Here is a 26133-nt window from a genome sequence, read left to right on the forward strand (position 1 = left end):
TTGATAGCAGCCTGATGATGCAATGGCGCCATCTATTGTGGCGAGTCTTACACAATGCGTGGCAACATCACTCGTCTTTGGGTGCAACCCAGCACGGCGGCTCCGGATTGAATGATCATGACGCCACCAAGTGGCGGGTCCCGATTTGACGAAGCGGACGCCACCAGCAGCTGTTCTGATTGGACAATGCTAACGTAAGGGCTCACCCGGGGCCTATAAAGAAGCGAGCAGCGTGATGCCAAGCAGCCAACGTATGCGTCAGAGAGAAGACATCTCGGCTCTTCGAGTCCCTAAGCTGTCGGCACCAGTGCCGAATATGTAACCCCTCTATTACTATGCTGTATATAAATCTTGCCTTAACTCACCGTCATCTTGTCTGCTCATCTATCAGCTCTGCGTAGGAGGAGTCGCAAGCTGAGAAACACACGCTACCAAACAGTTGGTGACCTAGCAGCCCATGACCGCGGCGCACTACGCAACAGTGTCGGTGGCGGTGCGAGTGCTAACAGTGGATGGCAGCTGCGGGATCGGACGGCGTCAGCAACATCGATGCAGTGAGTGCCTGATGTTTTCCCCTAAGTTCACCAGACTACTCTAGCACAGGTTATAGTAGTTTAGAGAAGGACTGGTGTGAAGCATTAGTGAGTGAGCTTTGATCGTTTCAAGCCAAGTCGGAGCGCTTTGAAACCAAAGCTAATGCTGAGGGTGTAAACACGACAGTGTTAATAATTGCCTGTGCGTCTTGCTAGTCGGCCTATAGTGGGTGCGGCAAGTGGATTCTTAACAGGGGTGAACAGCAAAAGGTTACTGTGAAGAATGGAGACCCTAAAGTGAAGGAACTTATCGAAATTTGTGAGGAACTTGGCCTTACTTTTGGTCGTGCGAAATGAAAGCAAGCGATCCTTGAGATCATGACGGAGTGAAGGCTGAGGAAGTCAATGAGGCTTGGGTGGATATCAAAGCATGCCGCGAGGAGGCTGAAGGCGAGAAGTTCGTGAACGTGAAGAAGCAGGAAGGCGCGAACGTCGCGAGCGTGAGGAGGCCGAGAGACAGGAATGCCTTGAGTTGAAACGAATAAAATTGGCAATCCTACAGTGTTCGCTGGCATCTTGTGTACTTCTGCTTCGATTCAGGTCAGCGGTCAGAGAAATCGGGACCAACTGCTTCCGTTCGTATTAGGCGAGGACATGGCGAAGTATCTCGTCAAGTTCTAACACGTCTGTGAGCGAAATGCTTTAGAGCGGTCTCCTTGGGCACAGAACCTGTTAGCTCTTCTTCCCGGCGAATTGTCTGTCGTAATGACGTGCTTATCGACGGAAGCGTTTGAGAGCAATGACGAAGTTAAGTAAGTGCTTTTGAGAATTTATAAGTTGTCACCCAAGGCTTTTCGACAAAGGTTCTGGTATGCAAAAAGGGGCAATGAGTCACACGCTGAGTTCGCGTTTCGTCTTATAGTCGATTTAATTGAATGGCTTAAGGGCGAAGTTGTTTATGACGATCACGATAAGTCTGTAGAATGCATTGCATTGGTACAATTCTACCGTTGCATCGACGATCACGTGAAGCTTTGGCTGCAGGATAAGCTTGGCGAAGTACAGCTAAACAAGGCAGTAGAGTTAGCTGAGGAGTACTATACTCGCTGAAACTTGCATAGCAGGAAGCGCGCATTGAAAAGGGTGAACAGAAAGAGAGCTTTTCAAAGAAACCTGATGAACTTAAACCCACTCAGCACCGTAATTTCAGAAAGGAGCCATCTCTTACGAAAGACACTTTAGGGGAAGGGCAAACGGAAGCGGAGAAATTGAGTGAGGTTCCTAAACAGTGCACTGATACCACATGGACATTGAGTAATGAAAGCCGCTACTCTGCTACAATTGCAAAAAAGAAGGGCACATCACGGTAAACTGTAAACGAAAGTTTGCTTTCACAACAATCCGAGAATTGGAAAAGAACATGCGGTTGTTAGAGCCGTATCTCCAGGAAATCAGTGGGAATGGGAAAACGTGTCGAGCAATTCGAGACTCAGCAGCAACTATAGATGTTGTCCATCCTTCGTTTGTGTCTCCGGACAACTTTACAGGAGAATGCGCGTGGATCAGACAAGTCGCCGAGGAGCAGAGTGCTTGCTACGGTTGTCATTGAGGGCCCACTCCGTTAGCTTCGAACCAAAGCGGCTGTGTCTGCCGAGCTTCCCGATCGTTTTCCTTATCTTTTTTCAAATAAATCTGAACAGCTTCTCGAAGAGCAGGGTAAATCGTTCTTCTCCAACTTAGCGTACGTGGCCCTCACGCGATCGCAAGCGCAGAAGCTTTCCCAGCTGCACTTAGTAAAGGATATCGTCGGGCCATTGCCAGAGTCAAGGCAAGGTTGTCGGTACATCCTGACGGCACTCTATGTAGCCACAAAATTTTCAGAAGCGATACCACTTAAGAAGCTCAATTCTTCTCATGTCGTGGATGCTCTGCTCTCTATACTCGCAAGCGTCGGATTTCCATCTGAAATTCAATGGCACAACGATAGTGCCTTCACCAGCTGTCTTGCCTCTACCTTTTCGGATAAATGCAGAATAAAAGTAGCGCACAGCTCAATCCATCACCTCCAATCTAATCCGGTAGAGCGTATGCATTCTGTTCTAAAACGGATACTGAGAGCTCTTTGTTACGAGCACAAGTGCGACTGGGAAGCATGTATTCCTCCCGCAATGTTCGCTTTGAGATCAGCTCCTCATGAAAGCATTGGCTTTAGCCCTGCAGAGCTTGCATATGACATGCAGGAGTTTGAGAACACCGATGCGAATGCTACGCGAGTCCTGGAAAGTATTCGATGAGCACCCTAATGTAGTTGCATATGTACTCGGACCTCTTTTAGAGGCTTGGAAAAACGAAAGATCTTGTGGAAAGCAACATGAAAGCTGCGCAAGTGTTGTCGAATGAGTACTACGACAAATCAACGAAGAAATGCACCTTTTAAGATGGTAATTAAATAATGCTGCTGCGACCGTCTAATACAAACAAGCTTGAGGTTCATTGAGAAGGGCCCGCCAAAGTAATATGGAAGCTTTCTGATACCTGTTATGGAGTGAAATTAGGAAGGCGGCTGCACAAAATTTACCTCAGTAACTTGACGAAACCATATCTTCAACGTCAAGCAGTCGGAAACCGGCTTTTGAATGCTTCAGAGGAAGAAGGAGCAGAAATGTCGACTTCTAGTAATGTAATCGAAAGGGGATCCGATGTAATCTTGGAGCAGTTGAACCTGGAGCCGAGGTCAAGTGACGTCCAGAAGGAGGACTTGAGGAGGATTGTTTCCAAGTTTAATTACGTGCTTTCGAACCGTCCTGGAAGCGCGATGGTGATTGGACACGCTATCGAACTAACTTGTGAGGAGCCAATTCATAGCAAGCTATATCGATGTTCCCCTGTGCAAAAGCATATCATGAAAGAAGAGATTGATAAAATGCTGTAGTTAGGAGTCATAGTACTGGGCGAGAGTGAATATACATTCTCTAATATTGGTTCAAGTGCCGGGAAAAGATCCGAGGCCATGCATCGATTATCACCGTCTTAACGTGTGGGAATCTGAGGCGCGCCTGCGACCATTTCGCGGGCATTCCGCCTTTTGCTCTTTTGCTTATCCTGCTCTGATAACGGCGCGTGGCGATAGATAGCGCCACGTGCGGGCACGGCACACGGTACGCGTGCGCCGATGAAGCGCTCTCTTTTCCGTGGTCGGCGCCGGGTAAGCACGTGTTTTCCTTCGTCCGCGTCCCCTTTGGGAATCGCCGGACTGTAGCCTGCCTGGGGTGGCCTTGGGCACCTCGGCAGGCGTGTTTACTTGAGTGCTAGCTTCGCTAGCGTACGCTAAGCCCACAGCGGTGCCTAGTGCTTAGAGTGGTCGTACCACAACGAGCCTCACTTGCTGTAGGCCTACGCGTACGAGGTTCGCCCTAACACTCGCGACCAGGCCCATAGGCCATCGTGAGAGTGCGCAGCATAGCCGCAAGAGACCTTTTCCCAACCGGAGTGTCAAAGCTCGAAATTGCTAGCTGCGACGTGCTCGCGGTTTTCCCCTTATTGTGAACGACCGCGTGCGGGTGCCTTTGCTACCCGCGTCCCAGGAGCGGATGTTGTACTGTTGTTCGGGGTGCCGCCAGAGGCAATAAAGTGATGTGTATTTTTGCATTAGAACACTGTCTATTTGCCGCGCCGCGCTAAACGCCTTATTAGTTGAGCGCGCGCGGAGCGGTGCGCTACATGCGAGTAAACGGAGTAGCGGCCCTGTGGCTCGCTAAGCGTGAACCCGCGTTGATCGTCCGCTGCAGTTAGTAGCGGGGTCAGCATACTGGCGCCCAACGCGGTATCAAAGGCTCATTAAGCCTTTGATTAGTCTTAGCCGAGTCAGCCCGCCTTTGTGAATCAGGCTCGCCGCGTTTACCCGCGTTAGGTCTGCTCCGCGTGAGTTGTGTCCGCTGACGCCTTTAGCAGATACCGCATTGCTCGAGAACAGGGCCAGTGCCCCCTTTGAGCATCACAATCGCGCACCCTCACTTGTCACAAGCCCCAGTCAGGATGACACGAGGTGCTACGTATCAGCTCCCACTAGAGAGGTAGCGTGTTTTGGGTCCGGGGCCATAGCCCAACCCGAACAGTGCACAAGGGCAAATTGGACTACTACTGCTTCCTTTGGAATGCATGGCAGTTCCATGTCACAGTGCTCCGAAACGACTCTCAGTGGGGCTTCCGGGGCGCAGATCGGCACCGCGGCCTCAGCCGTTGCCGAATTTTGCCCACTGGCTGCTACGCAACCTAGCAGCCAAGCTCATTTCGAGCACGCGCCTGCACCGCTAGCCGCAAGCGGCTTAGCATTTTCACGTGAAGCTGCCCCAAGAGTCAGCTATGAAAAACAGGCGCTCCCCAAAGTCGCGACGGCCGGTATCCATTTTGAAACCGCGCCGCTTATCGAGCTCGGAGACAGTTCCCCATCGCTCGCCCACGCCGCTAATGCACAGACAGCTTCCTTTGAAGCGGGCGCACAGACGCTGCTGCAAAATGCCGCCCAAATGATTCAGGCACTCACGGGGGCAGTCCAAACGCTTTCGGCCGTTCCAAAACGCATTCATCCCGCTGTCATGTTTGCCGTTCCGACCTACAGCGGGTATGGTGATCTGCAAAGTGCAAGAGATTACCTGGACTCCCTCACACGTTATCGGAAAGCCATGGGTCTAGACGACCAGGAAGTGCTCGGACGCGTCGTCCCGGCTGCACTGACTGACACGGCGGCCAGGTGGCATCGGCTTTCCGGCCACCGAGCAGCAACCCTCGATGAGTTCCGCGCGGCCTTCCTGCGCGAATTCTTACCCGCTGACTACGAGAGTTGGATGCGGCGCGAGCTCGAGCTCCGCACACAAGCTCCTGATGAGTCGCTCTAGGAGTACGTACGCGCGATGGAAGACCTTTTTTCTATCACTGAGCCCAGAGCCTCGAATGAGGAGCGCGTCGAACGGGTGATTAGGCAGGCACACCCGACCTTTTCGGCATACCTGCGCGGCAGTCGCTTCCGTGATTTGGAGGAATTGGCCGTCGAAGCAAAGCGCATTCAAGGCGACATTCTCGCCGCGCGTTCCTATCTCCCGCCACCGCCAGCCAGTGAGGCCGTCGAACCGCGCTGCGCGTGGGGAGGGGCCATGGCCCTTCCTCAGCGGCAACAACCCGCCGGAGCTGCCTTTGCGGCTACCGCTACAGGTGGGCGCACGTGGGAGATAAGCGATCGAGCTTTAGATCCCTACATGTACGGGAGGCGTGCAGCCGGTGCTGCATCGCAACTCGACGTGCGCGAGCAGGGACGAAATCCGACCCAGCGCATCACCGGTAATAACGGTCGCCAGAGCGGTTCCTTTGATCACGCGGCGAACCGACCCCGGCAGCTCGAAGCTGCTCCGTCTCGGGAAAGGGACCGCGATGGAGTGCGCTGCTTCCGCTGCCGTCAACGAGGGCACATAGCGAGGGAGTGCTCCGCGTTTGTGCCTCTTGTGAGGCAGGGAAACAGGAGCGCGAGTTGTTCGTGAAAGCACGAGCGGCCGAACCCTTGCTTCTCCCCCCTGCGTACCGGGCAAGCAGTCTTTCTGGTGCGCACGCGCCGTTTATTTCGGTCACCATTGTCGGTCGCAAATTCTCAGCGTTGCTGGACACGGGCGCAAGCGCTTCGTTGTTTGGCAAACAGGTGTTGTCCCACTTGCAGAAGTGCTCGGTGCGCTTGCGGGACAGCCAAACGACATTCACCCTCGCGAAAGGCGTGGCCCAGTCGGCGGGCGCCGTGAGGTTGACTGTCATATCGGGAGGCCGAATGACACGCGCGCGTTTCGTTCATCTTCCAGGGCTCAGTGTTCCTGTGATTCTCGGTCGGGACTTTCTCCTAAAAACCGGTATCGTAGTGGACATTGCAAATGGAGGCTATCGGGACGGACCTTTTTCCGAGCTAAAGCTGTTCATCAGCCCACCGGCGCTTTCTGTTGCCTGTGCAGTAGAAGCGTCGAAACCGTGTCACGTGGAAACTTCGGGGGCAGGCCCCTGCGCTATGCACTCGTCGGCTCGAAATCCCCATCGGTATCGAGCGGCACGACACGTAAAGGCTCCGCATTCTTTGGTCACCTGTGCAACTCAATTGGATGATACACAGAAGGCTCGTTTGTCGGCACTGTTGCGCGAATACGATGAGCTCTTCACCGATCAACCCAGCTGTACCGATTTGGTGAGCCATTCGATCGAAACTGGCGACGCGCTTCCTTTGAAGTGTAACCCCAGGCCCGTCAGCCAGGCCAAGAGGCAGGTAATTGACTGCTTCCTGGATGAGATGCTCTCATCTGGCATTTTTCGCCGTTCGTCCAGCGCCTGGGTGTCTCCAGTTGTGTTGGTGCCTAAGAAAGATGGCACTCATCGCCTGTGCGTAGACTACCGCCGTCTGAACGGAGTGACTCGTAAGGATGCCTATCCGCTCCCCACAATTAGCTCCATCGTAGGAAACCTCGGCACTGCACGGCATCTTACCACTTAGGTGCCTCCAAAGGTTACCTACAGGTCCGGATGAATGAGCGTGACCGGTGCAAGATCGCGTTCACGTCCCACAGAGGGTTGATTGAGTTCACTCGTATGCCCTTTGGACTTTGCAATGCTCCTGCGACTTTTCAGAGACTCATGACCACATCTTCGAGGAAGCAAAGTGGTCATACTGCATGTGCTACCTCGACGACATCTTGATTTATTCACGAACCTTCGAAGAGCATTTGGCCCACATTGCCGATGTGCTCGAGAGGGTGAGAGCCGCCGGGATGACGTTAAATCCCGCAAAGGCCCAACTAGCGCAAACCCGAGTTCAGTTACTTGGCTTCACGCTGGGCGAAGGCTCCATTGAGCCAGATTGGGAGAAACTTCGAGCAATCCTCGATTTCCCCGCGCCCAAGGACATACGCGGCCTGCGCCCCTTTCTCGGAATGGCCAATTTTTACCGGTCATTCATTCCGTCCTGTGCCCGAGTGCAGGCGCCCTTGACCAAGCTCTTGGGTAAGTCAGCTGAGTGGCGATGGGGACCTGAGCAGCAAGAGGCATTTTGCCGTCTGTCTAGCGCCATTGCGGAGACGGCGCAGCTCAAGCTCCCCGACCTGACCAGACCGTTTGTTGTCCAGACTGACGCAAGTGATCAGGGATTAGGAGCAGTTCTCCTACAGGAATACGGTGGTGTGTTGCAGCCGTTGGCCTTTGCCAGCCGCTCGTTGATACCCATGGAAAGGAATTATTCTGTGACCGAGAGGGAGTGTCTCGCCATCGTGTTTGCACTGCGGAAGTTTTATGTCTACCTTGATGGGACAAAATTTGTGGTGCAAACAGATCACAGCGCGCTTAGCTGGCTGATGCGGCTCCGTGAGCCTGCAGGCAGGCTAGCGCGCTGGGCTCTCCTAATACAGCACTATGACTTTTCAGTGCAGTATCGGAAGGGGAGCACTAACGTGGTAGCTGACGCGCTATCTCGAGCCCCAGTGTTTACCAGGAGCCTGGATCCCGGTGCGACAACCGCTAGCGGTTCCTTTGCGCAAGCGAGCGGCGTGGGCGAAACGGCGGCGGAGCCGCAGAGTGGAGGAAAGGGTGAGTGCGCCGATGAGCAAACCCTTTCCACGGGCCAGGCAAGCAGCACGCCGCGAAGCGGGCGAGAGGGGGAGCGAAAGGGAAGTGAACCCGTGACGCCAATACGAGCGGGGGGCGATGGCTGCAGTCCTGAGTGGGAACGATACCAAGCTCCCCTTTGGGAGAATGGGAATCGCTTTCAGCAGACAAGAGTTACTGAAGGCCCAGCAAGATGATCCGTTTTGTCGCGAGTGGAGCGACGGTCTCAGGGAGACGGAGCGCCGAGACGCTGCTGGTGGTGCGGCGGGCGCAGGGGGACGGGAACCGGCGTGTGTCGCTGGGTCCCCCGCGGAGACATACTCGCTGGACCATGATGGACTCCTGCTGAAATACATAGCCACCGATGAGGAGTCAGTGGACCCATTTAAGGTGGTTGTGCCCAAAAGTCTGAGAGGCGCACTGTTGTGAGCCTCTCACGACGAGCCCATTATCGGTCACCTGAGTGGCTCTGAAGTTTTTGCGAAACTGAGCAAGGTTGTGACTTGGCTTGGCATGAAGCGTGACATTTTTCGCTATTGCCGTTCCTGCCACGGTGGCAAACCACACGGCTTGATGAAACCGATTGTCAGTGAGCGTCCGTGGCAAGTAGCCACCTGCGATCTAATGGGGCCGTTCCCCAGGAGTAAGCAGTGGTTCATACATCTAATGATAGTTGTTGATCATTTTTCCAAATGGGTGGAGCTGTTTCCACTGCGGAAAGTGACAGCGCGAGCGGTGCTGGAGAGGCTACAGGAAGTGTTTTGTCGGTTCGGCTTTCTGAAAAGATTGATCACGGACAATGCGTCGTATTTCACCGCTCGGGTGTTTGGTGATACGTGCCGTTCCCTAGAAAAAGTTCACTGCACAACTTCGCCCTACCATCCCCAGTCCAATTTGACGGAGCGAATCAATCGTACGTTCAAACCGATGTTGGCGGCCTTTGCCGAAAGTCAAAAGGACTGGGTAGACCATTTGAGTGAACTCGCGTTTGCAATCCGAACCTCCGAGAGTCGCTCTACTGTTTTCTCTCCCGCCTTCCTTAATTTCGGAAGGGAGTTGGCAAATCCAGTGACCAGTGTCATGTAATGTCAGCTCGGAGACGAGGAAGAACCATCAGACTGTTCTGCTTACGCTTCCACACTTCGGGACAGGCTTTGTCGATTTCTCAGTAGAGCGAGGCAGAGTTTGGCATTGGCCAGGGCCGAGCAAAAGGCCCAGTACGACCGAAAACGTCGCCACCTTTCATTTAAGGTAGGTGACCTTGTCCTGAAGCGTAACCACGCTCTTAGCGACGTGGGCAAGGGTTTCTCAACTTCGCTCGCTCCAAAGTGGCTTTGTCCGTACCAAGTGGAGAAAGCTTAGACTCCACTCGCGTACTTGCTGAAAGACCGGCTTTCGGCACAACTCAGCGGTGCCCACATCGCAGACCTGAAAGCCTTTGCGTCAAGGTCTGACGAGCCTGCGCCAGTGCCCAGTGGCTCTTTGCGCAAGCAACGGCGCACACCCGGCGCGGTGGACCGCATTCGGACCACGCACTGGTATAATCTGAGGAAGCGGTCACCTTAGTGATTTCGCGCCGGACGGCGGGCTTATTTCGGCAACCAAAGGCCCTCCTCTTTACTGTCTAGTCTCAGTTAGCTAACTTCTTTACAGCCAGTGCTTGCAAAGAAGTCGGTTCCGCCCAGTTACTGCTGCTGATTGTCTGTTGAGCGTTCATGTTTTCTTGATTTTTCTTCCCCGTTTTTTTTTTTTTTTTTGCCCTGTGGAGGGGTAGCGACCGGTTACTCGCGGGAACATTCAAGGACACTCTGGTGGTGCAGGTGTGTGTCTGTGTGGTGCGGAGAGGGGGAAGAACTGGGTCAACGACCTCTACGTAAACATAGGTGGCGCTGGTTAACCGTGTCAACGACTCCTACGTAAACATAGGTGGCGCTGGTTGTCGGTGAGGCGACGGGGGAGGCCGGAGACTGCCAGCGGTGCGCCATTCTTGTTCTGGTGCCGGTCGTCGTGGTCACATGCCCTTCAGCGACATGCCCTCCAGCCAGAAGTGCACACGGCGGGCGCCTCGGCGGCCAGAACCTTCCACCTCGGCACCACCCAAGTCCACCAGGCGGGCGTCCCGGCGGCGGGGATCAACAACGTCGGCACCGCCACCGGTCCCCAAAACGCCAAGGCGGAGCGTGGCCACGTGGGCGCGGCAGGAGGGGCAGGAGGTGCCGCGCTACTTTGTGAGCGACGCACCGTGGAAGACGCAGCGGCGTGTTCGGCGCGACCTGCCCCTGGACCAAGTCCCGTGGCCATTCCGGGGCTGCACACTAGCGGACAGCGAGAAGGCAGCCGGAAGCGCCCAACTACCTACTGATGCAGCGGTGGAGTTCTGCGCCACGTGCCGTGTGACCGTGCACTTTCAGTGCCACTACAAGGGTGCTATGCACGTGGCGCGGACAAAGGCGGCCGCTGAGGGGATGGCCACTGCGAGGAAGGCTTCAAATCCAGCCCCGCTGAGCCAGCGCTCGGACACGGACCTGGCGGCCCTGTGCCGACAGCGAATGGGGAAGGACCCCCATTTCGCGGCACTGCTGTCAGGGCTGCCACCGCCCGCAACCAGCGAAGGACCACTGATGGACGGCGTCGCCACAATAGACCTGGACCGTCTTTTAAAACTGTAAGGCCACGCGGAGCCTCCCCCCCACCCCCAAGAACGCTGCAACAGGCCAAATATGTTTTTTTGAATTTCTCAAGGGTATACTTGTGTTGTTTTATTTTTTTTTCTCTCTTCTGCAGCAGTTGCAGAGCGAAGCTGAGGCTAGCTGTTGCCCATTGCATGACGCCTTTGTATGTATGGGCGACGACAGGCTGCCTTTGCAGACCGGTATATAGGGTGAATAAGGAGAGGAGGATGTGGGGATCTGAGGCGCGCCTGGGACCATTTCGCGGGCATTCCGCGGCGCGGCCACTACCTTTTGCTTATCCTGCTCTGATAACGACGCGTGGCGATAGATGGCGCCACGTGCGGGCACAGCACGCGGTACGCGCGCGCCGAGGGAGCGCTGCTTTCTCCGTTGGTCGGCGCCGGGTAAGCACGTGTTTTCCTTCGTCCGCGTCCCCTTTGGGAATCGCCGGACTGTAGCCTGCCTGGGGTGGCCTTGGGCACCTCGGCAGGCATATTTACTTGTGTGCTAGCTTCGGTAGCGTACACTAAGCCCACAGCGGTGCCTAGTGCTTGAAGTGGTCGTACCACAACGAGTCGCACTTGCCGTAGGGCTACGCGTACGAGGTTTGCCCTAACACTCGCGACCAGGCCCAGTGGCCATCGTGAGAGTGCGCAGCATAGCCGCGAGGGACCTTTTCCCGACCGGCGTGTCAAAGCTCGCCATTGCCAGCTGCGACGTGCTCGCGGTTTTCCCCTTATTGTGAACGTCCGCGTGCGGGTGCCTTTGCTACCCGCGTCCCGGGAGCGGACGTTGTACTGTTGTTCGGGGTGCCGCCAGAGGCAATAAAGTGTTGTGTACTTTTGCATTAGAACACTGTCTGTTTGCCGCGCCGCGCTACACGCCTTATTAGTTGAGCGCGCGCGGAGCGGTGCGCTACACGCGAGTAAACGGAGTAGCGGCCCTGTGGCTCGCTAAGCGTGAACCCGCGGTGATCGTCCGCTGCAGTTAGTAGCAGGGTCACCATAAACGCCATAACTCAAAACCAAACTTATTCGATACCAAATCTAAAGGAGAGAGTAAATTGTGTGACAGTCTAGTTATATTTCCACGTTAGACCTCGTGCGAGAGTATTAGAAAGTTCCCCTTACGGAGTGCGCTAGCCGTTACACCACATTCGTTTCTACATTTGGAATCTATCGTCCACATAAATTGAGCTTTGGATTGAAAAATGCACCCTTTTGCTTTTCAGGCTTAATGGACTGCGTTCTTAATGACCTCTCTGAGTTAGTAGTGCCGTATCTTGACAATGTCACCACCTTCTCAAACAGCTGGGAAGAACATGTCAAGCATTTACGAGTCATGCTGAACAGGTTGAAAGAAGCTGGTCTTACCGTAAAACCTGCTAAATGTCACCTAAGATGCAGCGAGGTGTCTTACCTGGGACACGTTATGGCGCGTGGCCGGTGTAGGCCTTCAGAAATGAAGCTAGCAGCCGTCGTGAAGTATTCACGACCAACCACAAAATCTGAGATTAGGGCATTCCTGGGGCTAGCTGGATGCTATCAGCATTACCTGCGAAACTACTCTAGCATTGTCAGCCCCCTATCTGATGTACTTCGAAAGTCCGAGCCAGTTAAAGTGTTATGAGACTCAGAAAAAGAGAATGCGTTTTGCGAGCTGAAACAGGCCCTAAGAAAAAAGCCCGTTCTTATGGCACCCAATTTCTCTAAGGGCTTTGTCATTCAATGCAACGCGAGTGATCGCGGCATGGCAGCTGTATTGTGCCAGGAAGACAGCGCTGGTAATGAAAGGCCAGTTTTGTATTTAAGTCGAAAACTGAGCTGCAGGGAAGAGGCATACAGTATCTCTGAAAAGGAATGTGCTTGCCACGTCTGGGCCGTTCAAAAGCAATCCTGTTATGTCTCCGGTTCGAGGCTTGTGGTCGAAACGGACCACTGTCTTCTAACCTGGTTAAATAACATGTCGCCTAAAAGTGGCAGGCCACTGAGGTGGAGCATGATACTCAAACAGCACAACTTAGACATTCGCTACAAAAAGGAAAGCTCAACGCTAATGCAGACGCATTGAGCCGTGCATTTTAGTTAGTACCTTCTCCACCTTTCGGTCTTTCGCTGGCAAGTCGGGGCACAAGTTTGTTCTCATCACGGCCTTAGCCGAGCGCTCTTGTCCAGACTGATCTCAAGGGGCCAACTTTACGTTATATTCTATTTCATTACATTATTGTACATGTAAAACTTTGAGTTCTCCTTTTAAGAGACTTGTGTCCCACATGTGCTTCTTGATGTAGAGGGAACGAAATTCCGATAAACATGTAGCCAGGTATATGTTGTACTATATTTTGTCTGGTGTTCTGCCGGGTAACCGAGGGCACTTGCTTGTGTCGTGTGTTGTCTGTTGTCAAACCGTTCTGGACAAGTTGCAGAACCATCGACAAGTGCTGAGACCAAAACTCGTCAGAAGAGACAAGCGAAGCTACCCAACAAGTTGTGGCGACAAGCCAGTGGAGCTGGGATCCGTCCTCAAGAATGGGATGTGTTCACGGACCTGAGCCTGGAGCTACATTTTCCCCATGGCTCTGGAGGCGATCCTGCAGGGACCTGGCGAACGAGCGTGCCCGACATCCGAGCCACTTGGAAGCAGCTCGTCTTTCCGGTGCATTGTCTGGCGGGGGAGGTGCTGTTACGCCTGGGAGTCCACACCGAACGTTATTGCCTCTGCAAAGACAATCTGTGTCAAGGCCAGCGAGTGAGCCCGTCTGACGTCATTTAGCCCGGCGCCGTCGGTCAGACTTACGCAATGCACGGCGATCTCCCTCAACCCGCAGGCCCGATAGCAGCCTGATGATGCAAGTGGCACCATCCAGTCTGGCGAGTCTTACACAATGCATGGCAACGTCACTCGTCCTTGGGTGCAACCCAGTGCAGGGGCTCCGGATTTGAGGATTCTGACATGACCCGGCGGCATTTCTGATTGGTTGTTGATGACGTGGATCATCTGAGGCCTATAAAGAACCACACGGCGTTTCGCCAAGCAGCCGATGTATGTGTCAGAGTGACGACATCTCAGCTCTTCGAGTCCCTAAGCTGTCGGCCCCAGTGCCGAATATGTAATGCCTCTATTTCAATGCTGTACATAAACCTTGCCTTAACTCCCCATCGTCTTGTAACAGCGGGAGACAACCTTGATGTAACAAAGTAACAGCGGGGACAATCTTGATATAACGAATTTTCCCCACAGACCATTTAGAATTTTTGCCCAGGATTTCGGCATTTTGGAACGAGCATGCATCTTCCTTAGGTGCCCTGCCACCAATGAAGCGCGAAGCGATGGCGGCGCGCATGAGCGCTCGTTATTGCACGTCGGTGAGCGAGAGGTGGCAGACGGGCCTGCGCCCCACGAGCCAGCATTGCCGTCGTTTTTTCCGCCCCCAGAGCATGCGCGAAAGTACTTTCCTCCCCCCCCCCCCCCCCAAAAAAGAACGTAATTTTGAGTTGGCAGTGCCATGTTTTCATTTCCGTTGCATATGTGAGACTGCGCTGCATATGGAGAACTCTTTACAGTATAGTTTTCCGCAGTATTCATGTCTGTGTCTATGTCGTTCACTCTTCGTTTTCGATGCCGTGTGCGCAAGCATGGTTTCACTGAGTGCACATGGTGTGGCCTCAACGACACTCAGCCTTGGTTTTTTTTTTTTTTTTTGAAAAATGTGGGCAACCACGTCCCATCGAGGTGATGTCAGATTAAGCGCTGATGAAAACTCTCGCAGACCACAGGGATGACCGATCTTCGAAGGTTGACTCAACATGCGCCTTCGTCTTGCGTCGCGCCGCAAGTTCGCAGGCTTGTAGATTTGGCAATTAGCCGGTTAGTTCTGGCAGCAACATGATGGCATGTTGATTGCAATACAATGAACGCGATAGCAAAAAGAAACTCACAGCTTTGCCGTAAAGGCCAAGCAATGAACGCGTTAGCAACAAATTGGAAGGTGATGCTATTAATTGCAAGCATATTTAAATGTGCCCTCCGTTTTTCATGCACAAATGACGCACGAAACGTACTCACAAGTACAGATGAACGCGAATAAGCATCTGTTGTTGATTCGCTGTGTCTTAAAAGCACGCTTCTTTCGCAAGCGGAGCGATTTCTTTTGGGTGTGGAATGGCTAGTGTGTTAGTCTCTCAATATGCCTCCTCATTGGTTGGACATGATAAATGAAACTATTGAATTGACTGCAAGGAGTGCCATCTATGAGGCATCAATGTGTATTTGTACTGGAGCATCTATAGAAACTATGCAGTCACGTTTGTATATAGGTGAAGCATGCACTATTTCAAGCAGGTTCTTTTCAGGGTCGATAGATTGTTTATTGGTGCATAATGCTTAATGTGCCTTTTTTTTGTGTGCACCCTCTTGTTCCTCCAATGTTTTTCACTTCTATTGCAGCTGTTGTACATGATAGCAATGTTCTCTTCCCAGGCTATCGACATGTGTCTCTGCGGACAGAAGGGAACTTTCCCATGTCACTGGCCATGCTGTTCATCTGCATCGAACTCAAGATCTACGTTCCAGATGGCTTGGGAGGTTAGATAATTATGTTCATGGCCATGTTTTTGCATCTTTTAGTGTCTCAAGGCTTTTCTTGTTAGCATTGCACTTGAACCTACTAGTTAAGTAGGGCTCGGTGTTTTCGGTTGTATCTGAAAAATATGCGATAAACATTTGCCGGTAAAATATTTGACAATTCTGATTTATCTGATAAGCTCCAATTTCAAGGGGCAATATGATCTGGTGCCATTTTTTATCGAAAGGGCGAGTTCTAAGCGCTCATTTGTACAACTTCTGGTTTGACAGATTTTAAGTTTTCCAAGTGCCGACTATACCTCAGAGACTGCACCCATCATACATTTCGTAATGGCATTGTCGCGCACGAAGCAAGGGACATCAAGAGGTCAACGAATTTAGGCACACCAGCGACGACACTAGGGCGTGCCAGGTGACAGCGGTGTTAGAGCGCCACTCAACATCGAATATATGGGCCCAAGGCTTCGCTGCCAGCTGCTGCCATTGCCCCTCTCAAGAGATTTCATTGGAGTGGATTGCAGCCAGAATGAGTACTGAATGTGTGTGATTTTTCTGCCCTCTCTCGCACGCATGTGCAAGAGAGAACAGTTTCAAACAGCCACGACAGTGAGAGTCAAGTGTCAAAAGAACTGCTCATGAAAACTTTCACTTGGTCACATGATGCATTTTTGTGGCGTTTCAAGTGAAATTTCACATTAGCAAAGTTGCAAGAAAACGAAAGCTTGTTGGCGACTACTTCAAAGAGTGCTGCAATTTTGGAAAAACGACGTCCTCCGAAAGAGTCATTGTTACAAGGTTTTTATCGTGTGACTGTTAGCATTACCAAAAGCAAGGGTGCCGTGAGAATTGTGGAGCATTTATGTACAATAGCAGCGCCATGTCCATATGGAGGAGTGTTACATACACACAGGTGAGATCTTGCTGAAGTGTTGGTGCTTTGAAATAATGGCTGCGTGAGAGTAAATATAGCATGCTACGCGCACGCACAGTTTCATAAGGTTTTGTCATGTGCGCTTACTTTTATGCCAGCGTCTAAACAGAGCTTTCATGGTTGGAATCCAATTTGTTCACATCGTATAGTCATTCCTATATCACAGGCAACTCGTCACAGCAAATTTCACTGAAAGAATGCATCACTTTGTCCCACTTAAAGAAAGAATATGCGAACAACATTCTGCACCAGTTCTGCCGTGCACTCTCATGCTGGGAGTTCACTGCACCAGGCTGATGGACCTCTTGGCAGCCTCTTTCAAAGCAAGTGTCTGGCAGCACGCACGATGCCAGGTAGTGATCAACTATATCAGAAATACCTATATGAGGTCAATGACAAAGATTTTGCGACGATAAGCTCTTTGATGAAATACGAGCCCATTTTCCTCATCATCGATGAGTCACCAGAACTTCGTGAATGTCCAACCATGGTGGTGCTTGCAACATTCTACAGTGACAAGCTTCCTGGATGAAAAACCCTTGTGATCAACATGCAAATAGTGCAGCAGCGTTATGCAGTATCTATTGGCATGTTGATACAAGCCGCCCTTGAGAAGGTTGGGCAGACCTTACGTGACGTAGCTGTATTCTGTTCCTACTCACTTCCTACATGCAGAAGCTTCACAAGGACTTGCAATCCTCCAACCTCGAAATCAAGGTGCTTCACTTCAAAGATCTGGAAGGAGGAATTAGACGAGCGCGTTCAGTGTAGAGCACTTTCCCCCATGTTGAAATCATAGCAGGAGCTGCGCCGTAACTTTGGTCTTGTGCGCTTAGCCATGGTTATGACCATCAAATCACTGAAAACCATGTCTGTCAAGGTGGTTCTAAACCCGACGAGCTCGTTCAACGTAGTTCACTTTCCCACCATGCCGGAATCGTCACGGGAGCTGCGCTGTAAGTTGGTTCTTGTGTGCTTGGTAACGGTTATGACCATCAAGTCGCTGAACATCATATGTTTGTCGAGGCGGTTCTCTTTTTATGAAGCTCTAGCAGATATTTTGGACTACTGACGTGCCATTTTGTCTTTGTTGAGAAGGGACAAAGCCAAGTGGATGAAGTGTGAGAAGCTCAGGAGCCTTGTTTCATCGCCTGACACTGTAGACGACTTGCTCGTTAAGATGAGGTATCTGAAGACGGATGCCTATGCTGTGGTCTCAGTCATTACGGATCTTGAAGCAGAGAGTGCCCTAGTACACCAAGTTTATCCCGTACTAGAGGTTCATTTGCACGCACTCATCAGTCAATGGCGGAATCCAACGGAGGTCATTGCATCAGACGTCACGAGTCTGTTGGACCTCCTTCATGCAAATCAACACTTAACGACTGTCGCAGACTTTGAGGGATACTACGCGGCTGTCACCGAAAAGTGGAAACAAACACCTTGAAGAAACATGTGCGATCAACTCTAGTACAACAAAACATTTTTCTAGTGCTGTGTTCAAACTGTGAACCCAAATGCAAGGCAACAGCTTCCCTGTGCGTTCGAAACCTATGTGTCTAGTTTCCAATATAGTGCTTCTTGAAACTGATGACCTGAGTCAGCTCCTGAGGCATTTTTTAAACTGTCAGTGCTAATACGTAACACTGTTGAACCCGTGACATTTTGGAGACATAACAATGTGGAGTGGCCAGTGCTTCCGTGCTGCATCTTCTCGTGCTTCCTGTTTCTAGCACTCACGTTGAAAAGGTTTTTTCAAAGCTGAGAGTTCTCAGTAGAAGGGAGTGTGCTTCGAACACTGACAGCAGTCTCGCAAAGTATGCTTGCATGTTCTAGCTAAGGTTGTTATATGCAAAATAAAGGTACAGTGTCAATTTTTATGAAAGGAAACATGGCAGCAGGTGGCCTGCGTGTTCTGGCTGCTGCTGGCAGCGCGCTCGTGCGGCAGCGAGAGCAATCACTGTCTCTTTTCGCGTCATCGAGCAAAAGAACCATTCGTTGCTGATATGGAACCAGGGGCGAAATTGCGACCCCCTCTCTCTTCGAGGCAATCACGCAAGAGCCGGTAAACACCTTGGAGGGGGAGGGGTTGCAATCTTGCCATTCTGTATCGGCGATGAATGGTTGTTTTGCTCGCCGTGAGATGATGCGAAAAGAGACTGTGGTTTCTTTTGCTCCCGCTTGAACATGCAGCCAGCAGCCACCGGAGCACGCATGCCACGCATCGTCATGTTCCCTTTCATGAAAATTGACACTGTAAATGTTCTGTGCTCAAGTATTTAGCTTTTGCACATATTTTTTTCGTCTGTTCAAACGTTTTACAAAAAAATAACATGGGTTTCGTGTGTTTTGATATTGCAGTATATAGATATGAATTGATCTAAAATTTTTGGGTTTTGAGAATAATGCTAAACTCGGAATTTCGGAAAGTTGAGGATTTATGGGAAATACCATATTTACTCGCATAATAGGTGCACTTGCATAAAGGTGTGGTCGCGAGAAATCGGATCTTTTCATTTTGGCGCATAAAAGGTGCACCCCAATCGTGGTTATTATCAGTAGTTCTGTACCATATTTACGTGGTGCAGTTTCACGCCCTCTAATAATAACTGAAATGAGAAAAAAGAAGAGACTGCGGCAGCGCTGCGCCAGGTGCGCGGGCTCCCCGAGTGAGGAAGAAGGGCGGGTGTTATGGCTGTGCAATCATTGCAACGGCGCCAGCGTGGCTCCGGTCGCTAGCTGGCCACACCCGCTTCGCATGGAACATGCGATCGCGTTTTCGTCAAATGCGCATTGAGTTTCCTGTCGAGAAAAGCGTCGTTGTTCTCGCGGTTGACTTCTTCGCGATCCTATAAGCTTTTAGGCTTTCCAACGCGACCTTTGCGGCCACTACCCCGACTAGCAAAAGCTCGGCAAACTTTTGTCGCCGTTCATTTCCCGGTCGTGAACCTAAACGTCTTATCATGCACGCTTGTCTTAAATTAGCAATTTTTTTGACACTCAGTCTGTGTAATCTTGTACAAACTTCCCGCGACAACATGCCGAGCCATGAGTTAGGCCTAATGAATGTTGGTTGCTTTTTCGTGGCGGTAGGGGGGTGACAAAAGTTGTGGTTTTGTACGGAATTAATGTACACTCAAACCTCGTTATAATGAAGTTAAGGGAAGCCACAGTTGTTTCGTTATATCCATTATTTCGTTATATAGATTATAACAGTTCGTGGTAATGTATGCTCAGATGGGTGCACACCTATAAGCAAGCAAACAAGGAAACCACCTTGCGGCCCGATGTACCACTACACGATCACGCGTGCCACAGAAAATAAACTCAGTGGAATCTCGTTAATTCGAACTCACGCTGAGGTCGCGTCAAAGCTATGTGTATTCCAACGTATGAAAACGCCCTGTAATTCGAACGCGCAATCACTTACAACGGTTAATTTCAACGTACCATGCTCCGAAAAGCCTTTCCAGCACCATGCCCAATCCCGCGGCGGCACCTATCAATGCTACTCGCGAAGAAAGAAAAGAAAAGAAAAGACTGTGGCGGATTGTTTGCTCTCTCTCAAATGCCGATCTGCGACGCGCCTGTGCCACACTTCTCCTTTTCCGTCTCATGCACGTAGAGGCCCTTCTCCTTTCAAGGCCGCGCGCGGAGAAGAAAAAGAAAAGAAGGCTGTCCCGTAGAGTCCTACTTTCTTGGTGCAGGGGGTAGCAGCCATGGTAGCAGCGGTGACGCAGTCATTGTCGTCGTGACAGGGAAATCGCTTTGGACCGCGGCACCGCTTCTCGGTCATGTGACCCGCTGAGTGCTTTCTAAACCCTCTCTGCGGACGATAGTTATAGCACGAGAACAGTACGACAACAAAGAGACAAGAAGAACACGAGCACTATGTCCTTCTTGTCTATTTTTCGTCGTTCTGTTCTCACACTATAACTATCGTCATGTCATACCAACTAGCCCAAACTGCCACACCTCTCTGCTGGCTGTGTGAAGAGTACGGCTTTCTCGACCGTGCGGGATGCGGCTGAAAGGTCGGCGCGGGAGTTTTGAAAGAGTCGCGCCAAACGAGCCTCAAACTCCGCAGAACACAATATACTTAACACACTACTCTAGTTTTTTTTATAGACTCATTGATACAATTTTGTCCCTTATATCCATTTACTGGTCAATTTTACTTCATTACAATTAGGTGTAAAGTGCATGGCTTTCAATGAAGTTTTCAATGGGAATTTCATTTACTTTTTTTTATATCCATTATTTCGTTACCGTATATCCCGTTACGTTATTAGAAGGTTTGAGTGTAACTGTTTGCGGTGGCTCTACTTGAAGTAAAGGGGGCTTGGGTGGCGCTTGTAACACTCGAATGGTGGTTTGCGATTCGATTGCGTTGCTTAGATATGGAATGCGAGCCTGTGAAATCGAACGATTGATACTGTTCAGCGCAAGAAACTTTAGTCGGAATAATGCGCATAATCGAAGTGGCCTGAAATGTGCAAGATGATGTTCTGTGATGGCGCTTTCTTATTTCTTTTTTTTTGTTTGCATTTCTTTTGCAACGCGGGTCTTTCTATGTTATTTTTTTTTTTAATTTGAATGCATACCGCATTGCACGCCTTGATTTTCAGACACACGAGACTACATGCACAACATGTTTTGTGCAAGTGTAGCCTATGAAGAAGGTTGTTTCAACTGTAGTGCAGATATTTGTGACTTCAGGGCCGAAAGTTTCTGAAATTTTTCCCTGCATATTAAGAGACCAGTGCTAGATAGGTGACACACCGAAAAAGAGCACCTGATGGAGAGTTGTGACACAACTCAGACGCTTGCACCCGACGACCGGCCGCAGTGTACCGCGGTGAGAGCAAGCGCTTGCGCTGCTGCTGTGCTTTATTTAAGAATGAAGAGCTCGAAAAGCCATCGCACCAGTAATACTGCACCTTGGTATAGAAAACAAAATTTTTTGAGGGCTATTCTCCCATAAAAAGCACTGGAAAATCAAGAGATGCTCTGTCTAAAGCGAACATGGCATCAAAGGGACAGTGCCGTGCCATGAAGGCAACTCCCTCATGATCATTTCCTAGTTAAGTGGGTTAAGTTAGGGCAAGCTGACATGCCTTTATGGATTAGTTTTTAATGCAACCATAGCATGCTGCTTACTTCTGTTTAAATACAAAAAAAAAAAACAGTGAAAATAGTAGCTTCATGAGTTTTTTTTTTTTCTGGCGTCGTATGTACACCCTGTTCCCGGTATGTATGCATGTAGGCGTTGATCAAGCAAACCACTGTGACACCATAGCACATGGGGTGTGGTGCTGCTATGCTTGAAGGCATGGGATAGGCTACCGACCACGGCCGCCGCATTTTGATGGAGGTAAAATATAAAAAGAACACCCGTAAATCAAGATATATGTGCACATTGAAGAACCCCAAGAGGTCACAATTAATCCTGAAGCCCTCACTACAGCATGCATCAAAAGTATATCTTGTTTGGCACATGAAAGCCTGGCAATTATCAATGTTGAACTGACACCTTTATTTTCAGCAGACACTGGCAAGTGGAAAAACAAACTGTGTGTTAGGCAAACTAAACGACGGGTAAAAATCGAAGACATTCGATACTTCTGCAGCAAGGCATTGTAATGTTACTTAGCCACGGCAGCCAGTGAAAAAGAAGCTTACTGCATCGGCTGACTCCAGAAAGCTAAACTTCGAGTGATCCGCTGCTTTATTCATAACAAGAACCCTGTCTTTAGCACAAACTAAGCTAAGCAGAGGCATCTCAGCATTGAGTATTGATCGCAAGCATATATTTCATAACAGTTCAGCGGCTTAGGGGAACGTATCCCCGCATAAATCTTGTTTACAAGGCAGATTTTCTTCAATGTGACTTTTTGAAAGTAATGTATTCTACTTACCTATCGTATCAATTGTTTCATGCAGTCGCATCAGATGGACTTTATTGGTGGTGGTCAGATAAAAAAATTTGTACATACCCTGTATATGACACAATACGCTCTCTTTGTTCTCGCCAAAATGCCACTTGAATTTGAATGTTTAGCCCTGGTTTTCACCGATGGCTATCTTCACTATTGAACAAATCTAGCAGACACATGCAATTCAGTTTAGAACCCAGACTGAGATCACTAGACAAGAGAGCGAAAGCAGAACATCTTCGCTCACCTGACCGCTTGGATGCGATGTCACCTCCTTTTTTATGGATAAAATGAAGAAGGAAAAAGGTACAGGGATGCAATCTTTTTCATTTCTACATATTATGGCACTTGAATACGCTGCAGTCCCGCCATCTTCCTATGGTTTCATTTCAGAAATGTGCACCGTCACCGCCTCTACTAGCCACCACTCTCGTCTGCGGGAGTGGCTGAGAAGTGCACGCTTTGATTGCCAGGGCGGGGATGCCCATGAAAACTCCAGCTCTGTTTTTTTATAGGTGCATCTCGAACTTGAAGCCTGACTTTTTGGGAAAAAAGTGCGTCTATTATACAAGTAAATACAGTAAACTTCAATTGTTGTGACTTCCCTTTATTCATCCCTTGCAGCAGAAGAGCAGCCATCGTCATTATTGAGCTTCCTCATGAGCAGAGGCTTGGCCACGTGGCAGCGCCGGCTTACCCTTGTCTTTTTTTTTCTTCTTGAGTTCTATTAAAGCCTTTCATCTGGCAAGACGTGTTCTTTGCTCGATGTGAGACGCGCCGCAGCAGTAAGGCTCAGAGGTCCAACACATTGTGCCGAAAACCCGGGACCTTTGACAACGCCATCATCATCGACGTTAGGAGGTGCAACACCTTGGAAGGCGGCGCCTGCGATCTTGGCGAGATACATCGACTGCGGACGGCAGAATGAAACGTTATCTTAGATGACGCCACAGCCTGCGGTCCCAACTGGATGTCCTGTTGTTCGAAGCGGAAGACCACTTGCGAGGAAATCAAGCCGTCACAGCAGCAGCAGTAAGTGTATCCCTCGACCGAATAAGCTCATTTTATGGTCAGATAGAGAAAGTGGATGAGGCAATTTTTGAAGAGACGCCAGACGACCTGTTGGACAGCGAGACGTTGGACGCTGGAGAATACCGTAACAAGGTTGTTACTCTCACAGCGAATCTACGAGTCAAGCTGAATGAATGTCTGGCTCCTCCAGCCCAACTCCTTACGAACGTTCGCCCCTTATCATCTGGCAAAAGCAAGCTTCCCCAACTAGAACTCATAAAATTTGATGGTAACCGCAGACTATGGCCGAGATTTTGGGTGCAGTTTACATCAGCAGTCCACAACAGCAGAGTTAAACACAGCTGACAAGTTCAACTACTTGAGCAGTTTAGTTACCGGAGTGGCCTCATTGGCCATATCAGGATTACAAGCTACCGAAGAGTGCTATAAAGACGCTATTGAAATTTTAAAGAAGCGGTTCGAAGATGAACAGATCATTGTGCACGACCATTTGCAAGGTTTGCTGGATCTAAAGCCGGTGTCGTCGTCAGCAGACGTTCGTAAGCTGAGGCAACTTTACGACAAGGTAAAGGTTCATATTCGAAGCTTCAAAGCGCTTGGCACAAACTCGACAACTTATTGCTCCATGCTTCGGGAAATCCTGCTAAGAGTTCTACCGACGAACATGGTGCTGCATCCTCTTCGAATATGCAAGTCAATTCAAATCATGTAACATTGCTCCATGCTTCGGGAAATCCTGCTAAGAGTTCTACCGACGAACATGATGCTGCATCCTCTTCGAATATGCAAGTCAATTCAAATCATGTAACGGTTCCAGAAGATAAGGATTTTTGAATGCTTCTGGAATTCTTCGACTTTCAACTCACTCGTCGGGAAGCTGTTGCTTAACAAGACATAATGAAAACTCATCAAGCCCCAGATAAGGGAGGACTAAAAGCCAGTTATCCTCGGGACATTTCCACTACAGTTGTTCTACAAAGCTGAACGAAAAGTCCACAACAATGCCTGTTCTGCCGGTCTGAAAAGCATTCTGCCGAAGTCTGTGATACATAAGATATCGACTTCTCAAACAAAAGGGAGATGCTCATCAAAGCCGGACGATGCTTTCGTTGCCTAAAGCAGGGCCACATGGCAAAAGATTGCAGAAGCCGGTTAAAATGTGGCAAGTGCGCAAGAAGGCACGCAATATCAATTTGCGCATCCGACAACATCAAAAACAAACGACAAAAAAGTGATGTTTGCATCAGTCAATCTACTGTCAAAGCAGGCAAGGTCAGTCATAATGTTACAGAGTCTGACAGCCACCGTATTGGGCGCCAAATCATCCGGTCCTTACTGAGCCCTTTTTGATGGCAAAAATTAGCGAAGCTTCATTACAACCAAAGCTTACGGACGACTTGGATGCGGATTAATAGAAGAGGAAACGTTGACCATCAATGTGTTCGAGGGCAATAACACACGGAAAACCATGAAGAAGGTATGTGTATCGATTCTCCCTGCGAACCAGAAGTTTCGGATTTCAGTATAGGCGCAGGTGGTGGACACGATATGCACTGAATGCATTCCGGTACCAGAAGAAAACGTTACAAGGGAAATGAACAAGATGCACTTAGATACGCGAGCTCTCTTTTTACAAAGTGTAGAAGACAAACAGATTGCCGTCCTTGTTGGATCAGACTATCATTGGAATATAGTAACTGGTACCGTGAAGCCTGTGTTCGAAAAGTGGAAAGCTGTCAAGACGAAACTGGGATGGACTGTGCAAGGACCATTGTTTACTGCAGCCGATGTTACACAGTGTGCCAGTATTGCAGTTCTATGATCCACGGCGACCGAGCAAGATATCTCGAAACTTTTCACTCGTTTCTGGAATCTAGAAAGCACAGGTATCCAGGCCGAAAATGAAGGAACAACAATCGCTGAATCGGTGCTGGCGAATTTCGAGAACAACATGAATAAGAAAAACAATTGATATGAAGTGGCGCTATCGTGGAAGAAAAGGGTTTCTCTGGGTAAAAACTACGCAGTTGCACTCAAACGTCTACACAGTTTGATGAAGAAGCTTAACAAACACAGTGAGCTCTTAAAACGACACGATGCAACTATTCGAATGTACCTCGAAGAAGGATATGCTGAAAAATTACCTACAAAAGAAGACCAACCATTTGAACCCCGGTCTTATATGGCACACCGAGCCGTGATACGTGAGGACCAATCGACTACGAAGGTACGCATCGTGTTCCACGCTTGGTCTCACGAATCCAGGATGAAGTCCTTAAACGACAATATAGAAGCCGGCCCAAATCTAAATCGCGACGTAGTGATGCTACTGCTTCGTTTCCGACGCTACAAGATAGCAATGAATGCTGATGTTGAGAAGGCGTTCCTTCAGATTGGCCTGCAAGAACCTGACAGAGATGTGCTTCGCTTCTTGCGATTCAAGACTTCATTCACCTCAAGTGGACAGCCCACTGCCGAAAATAGAAGATGACGAGAGTGCCCTTTGGAGCTACTTCAAGTCCTTTCCTACTGACTGCTACCTTAAAGCACCACTTCAGGTTCGAAGAAAATCGCTTTCCTTCAACAGCCCGGCTATTGTAAGATTCTATATATATATATGGATGATCTTCTTTTTGGTGCTGACACCATTGAACAGGCTATTCAAATGCATAAAGAGATCATTGAAATCTTCAAAGATGCTTCGATGAACATGCGTAAATTGGCCAGCAACGACCCCGTTGTATCTGCTGCTTCAAACTAGGAATCTCCCGAAAAATCACTTTGCTCACCTTCTGGACCTCTGAAGTTCCTGGGAGTTTATTGGA

The 26133-nt window shown here is 49.9% G+C and overlaps 1 protein-coding gene across 1 annotated transcript in view; it reads left to right on the forward strand.

Annotated features, from left to right (window-relative positions):
• The window catches only part of norpA (no receptor potential A), a 553315-nt gene that overhangs the window by 412187 nt on the left and 114995 nt on the right, over nt 1–26133 (forward strand). Inside the window, exon 28 of the mRNA XM_075865873.1 lies at nt 15305–15409. Within this exon, the coding sequence (XP_075721988.1) occupies nt 15305–15409 (105 nt within the window). The remainder of the gene's footprint in view (nt 1–15304; nt 15410–26133) is intronic.

Source organism: Rhipicephalus microplus, chromosome 6, assembly GCF_043290135.1.
Source record: "Rhipicephalus microplus isolate Deutch F79 chromosome 6, USDA_Rmic, whole genome shotgun sequence".
In the NCBI taxonomy this organism is placed as follows: Eukaryota; Metazoa; Arthropoda; class Arachnida; order Ixodida; family Ixodidae; genus Rhipicephalus; species Rhipicephalus microplus.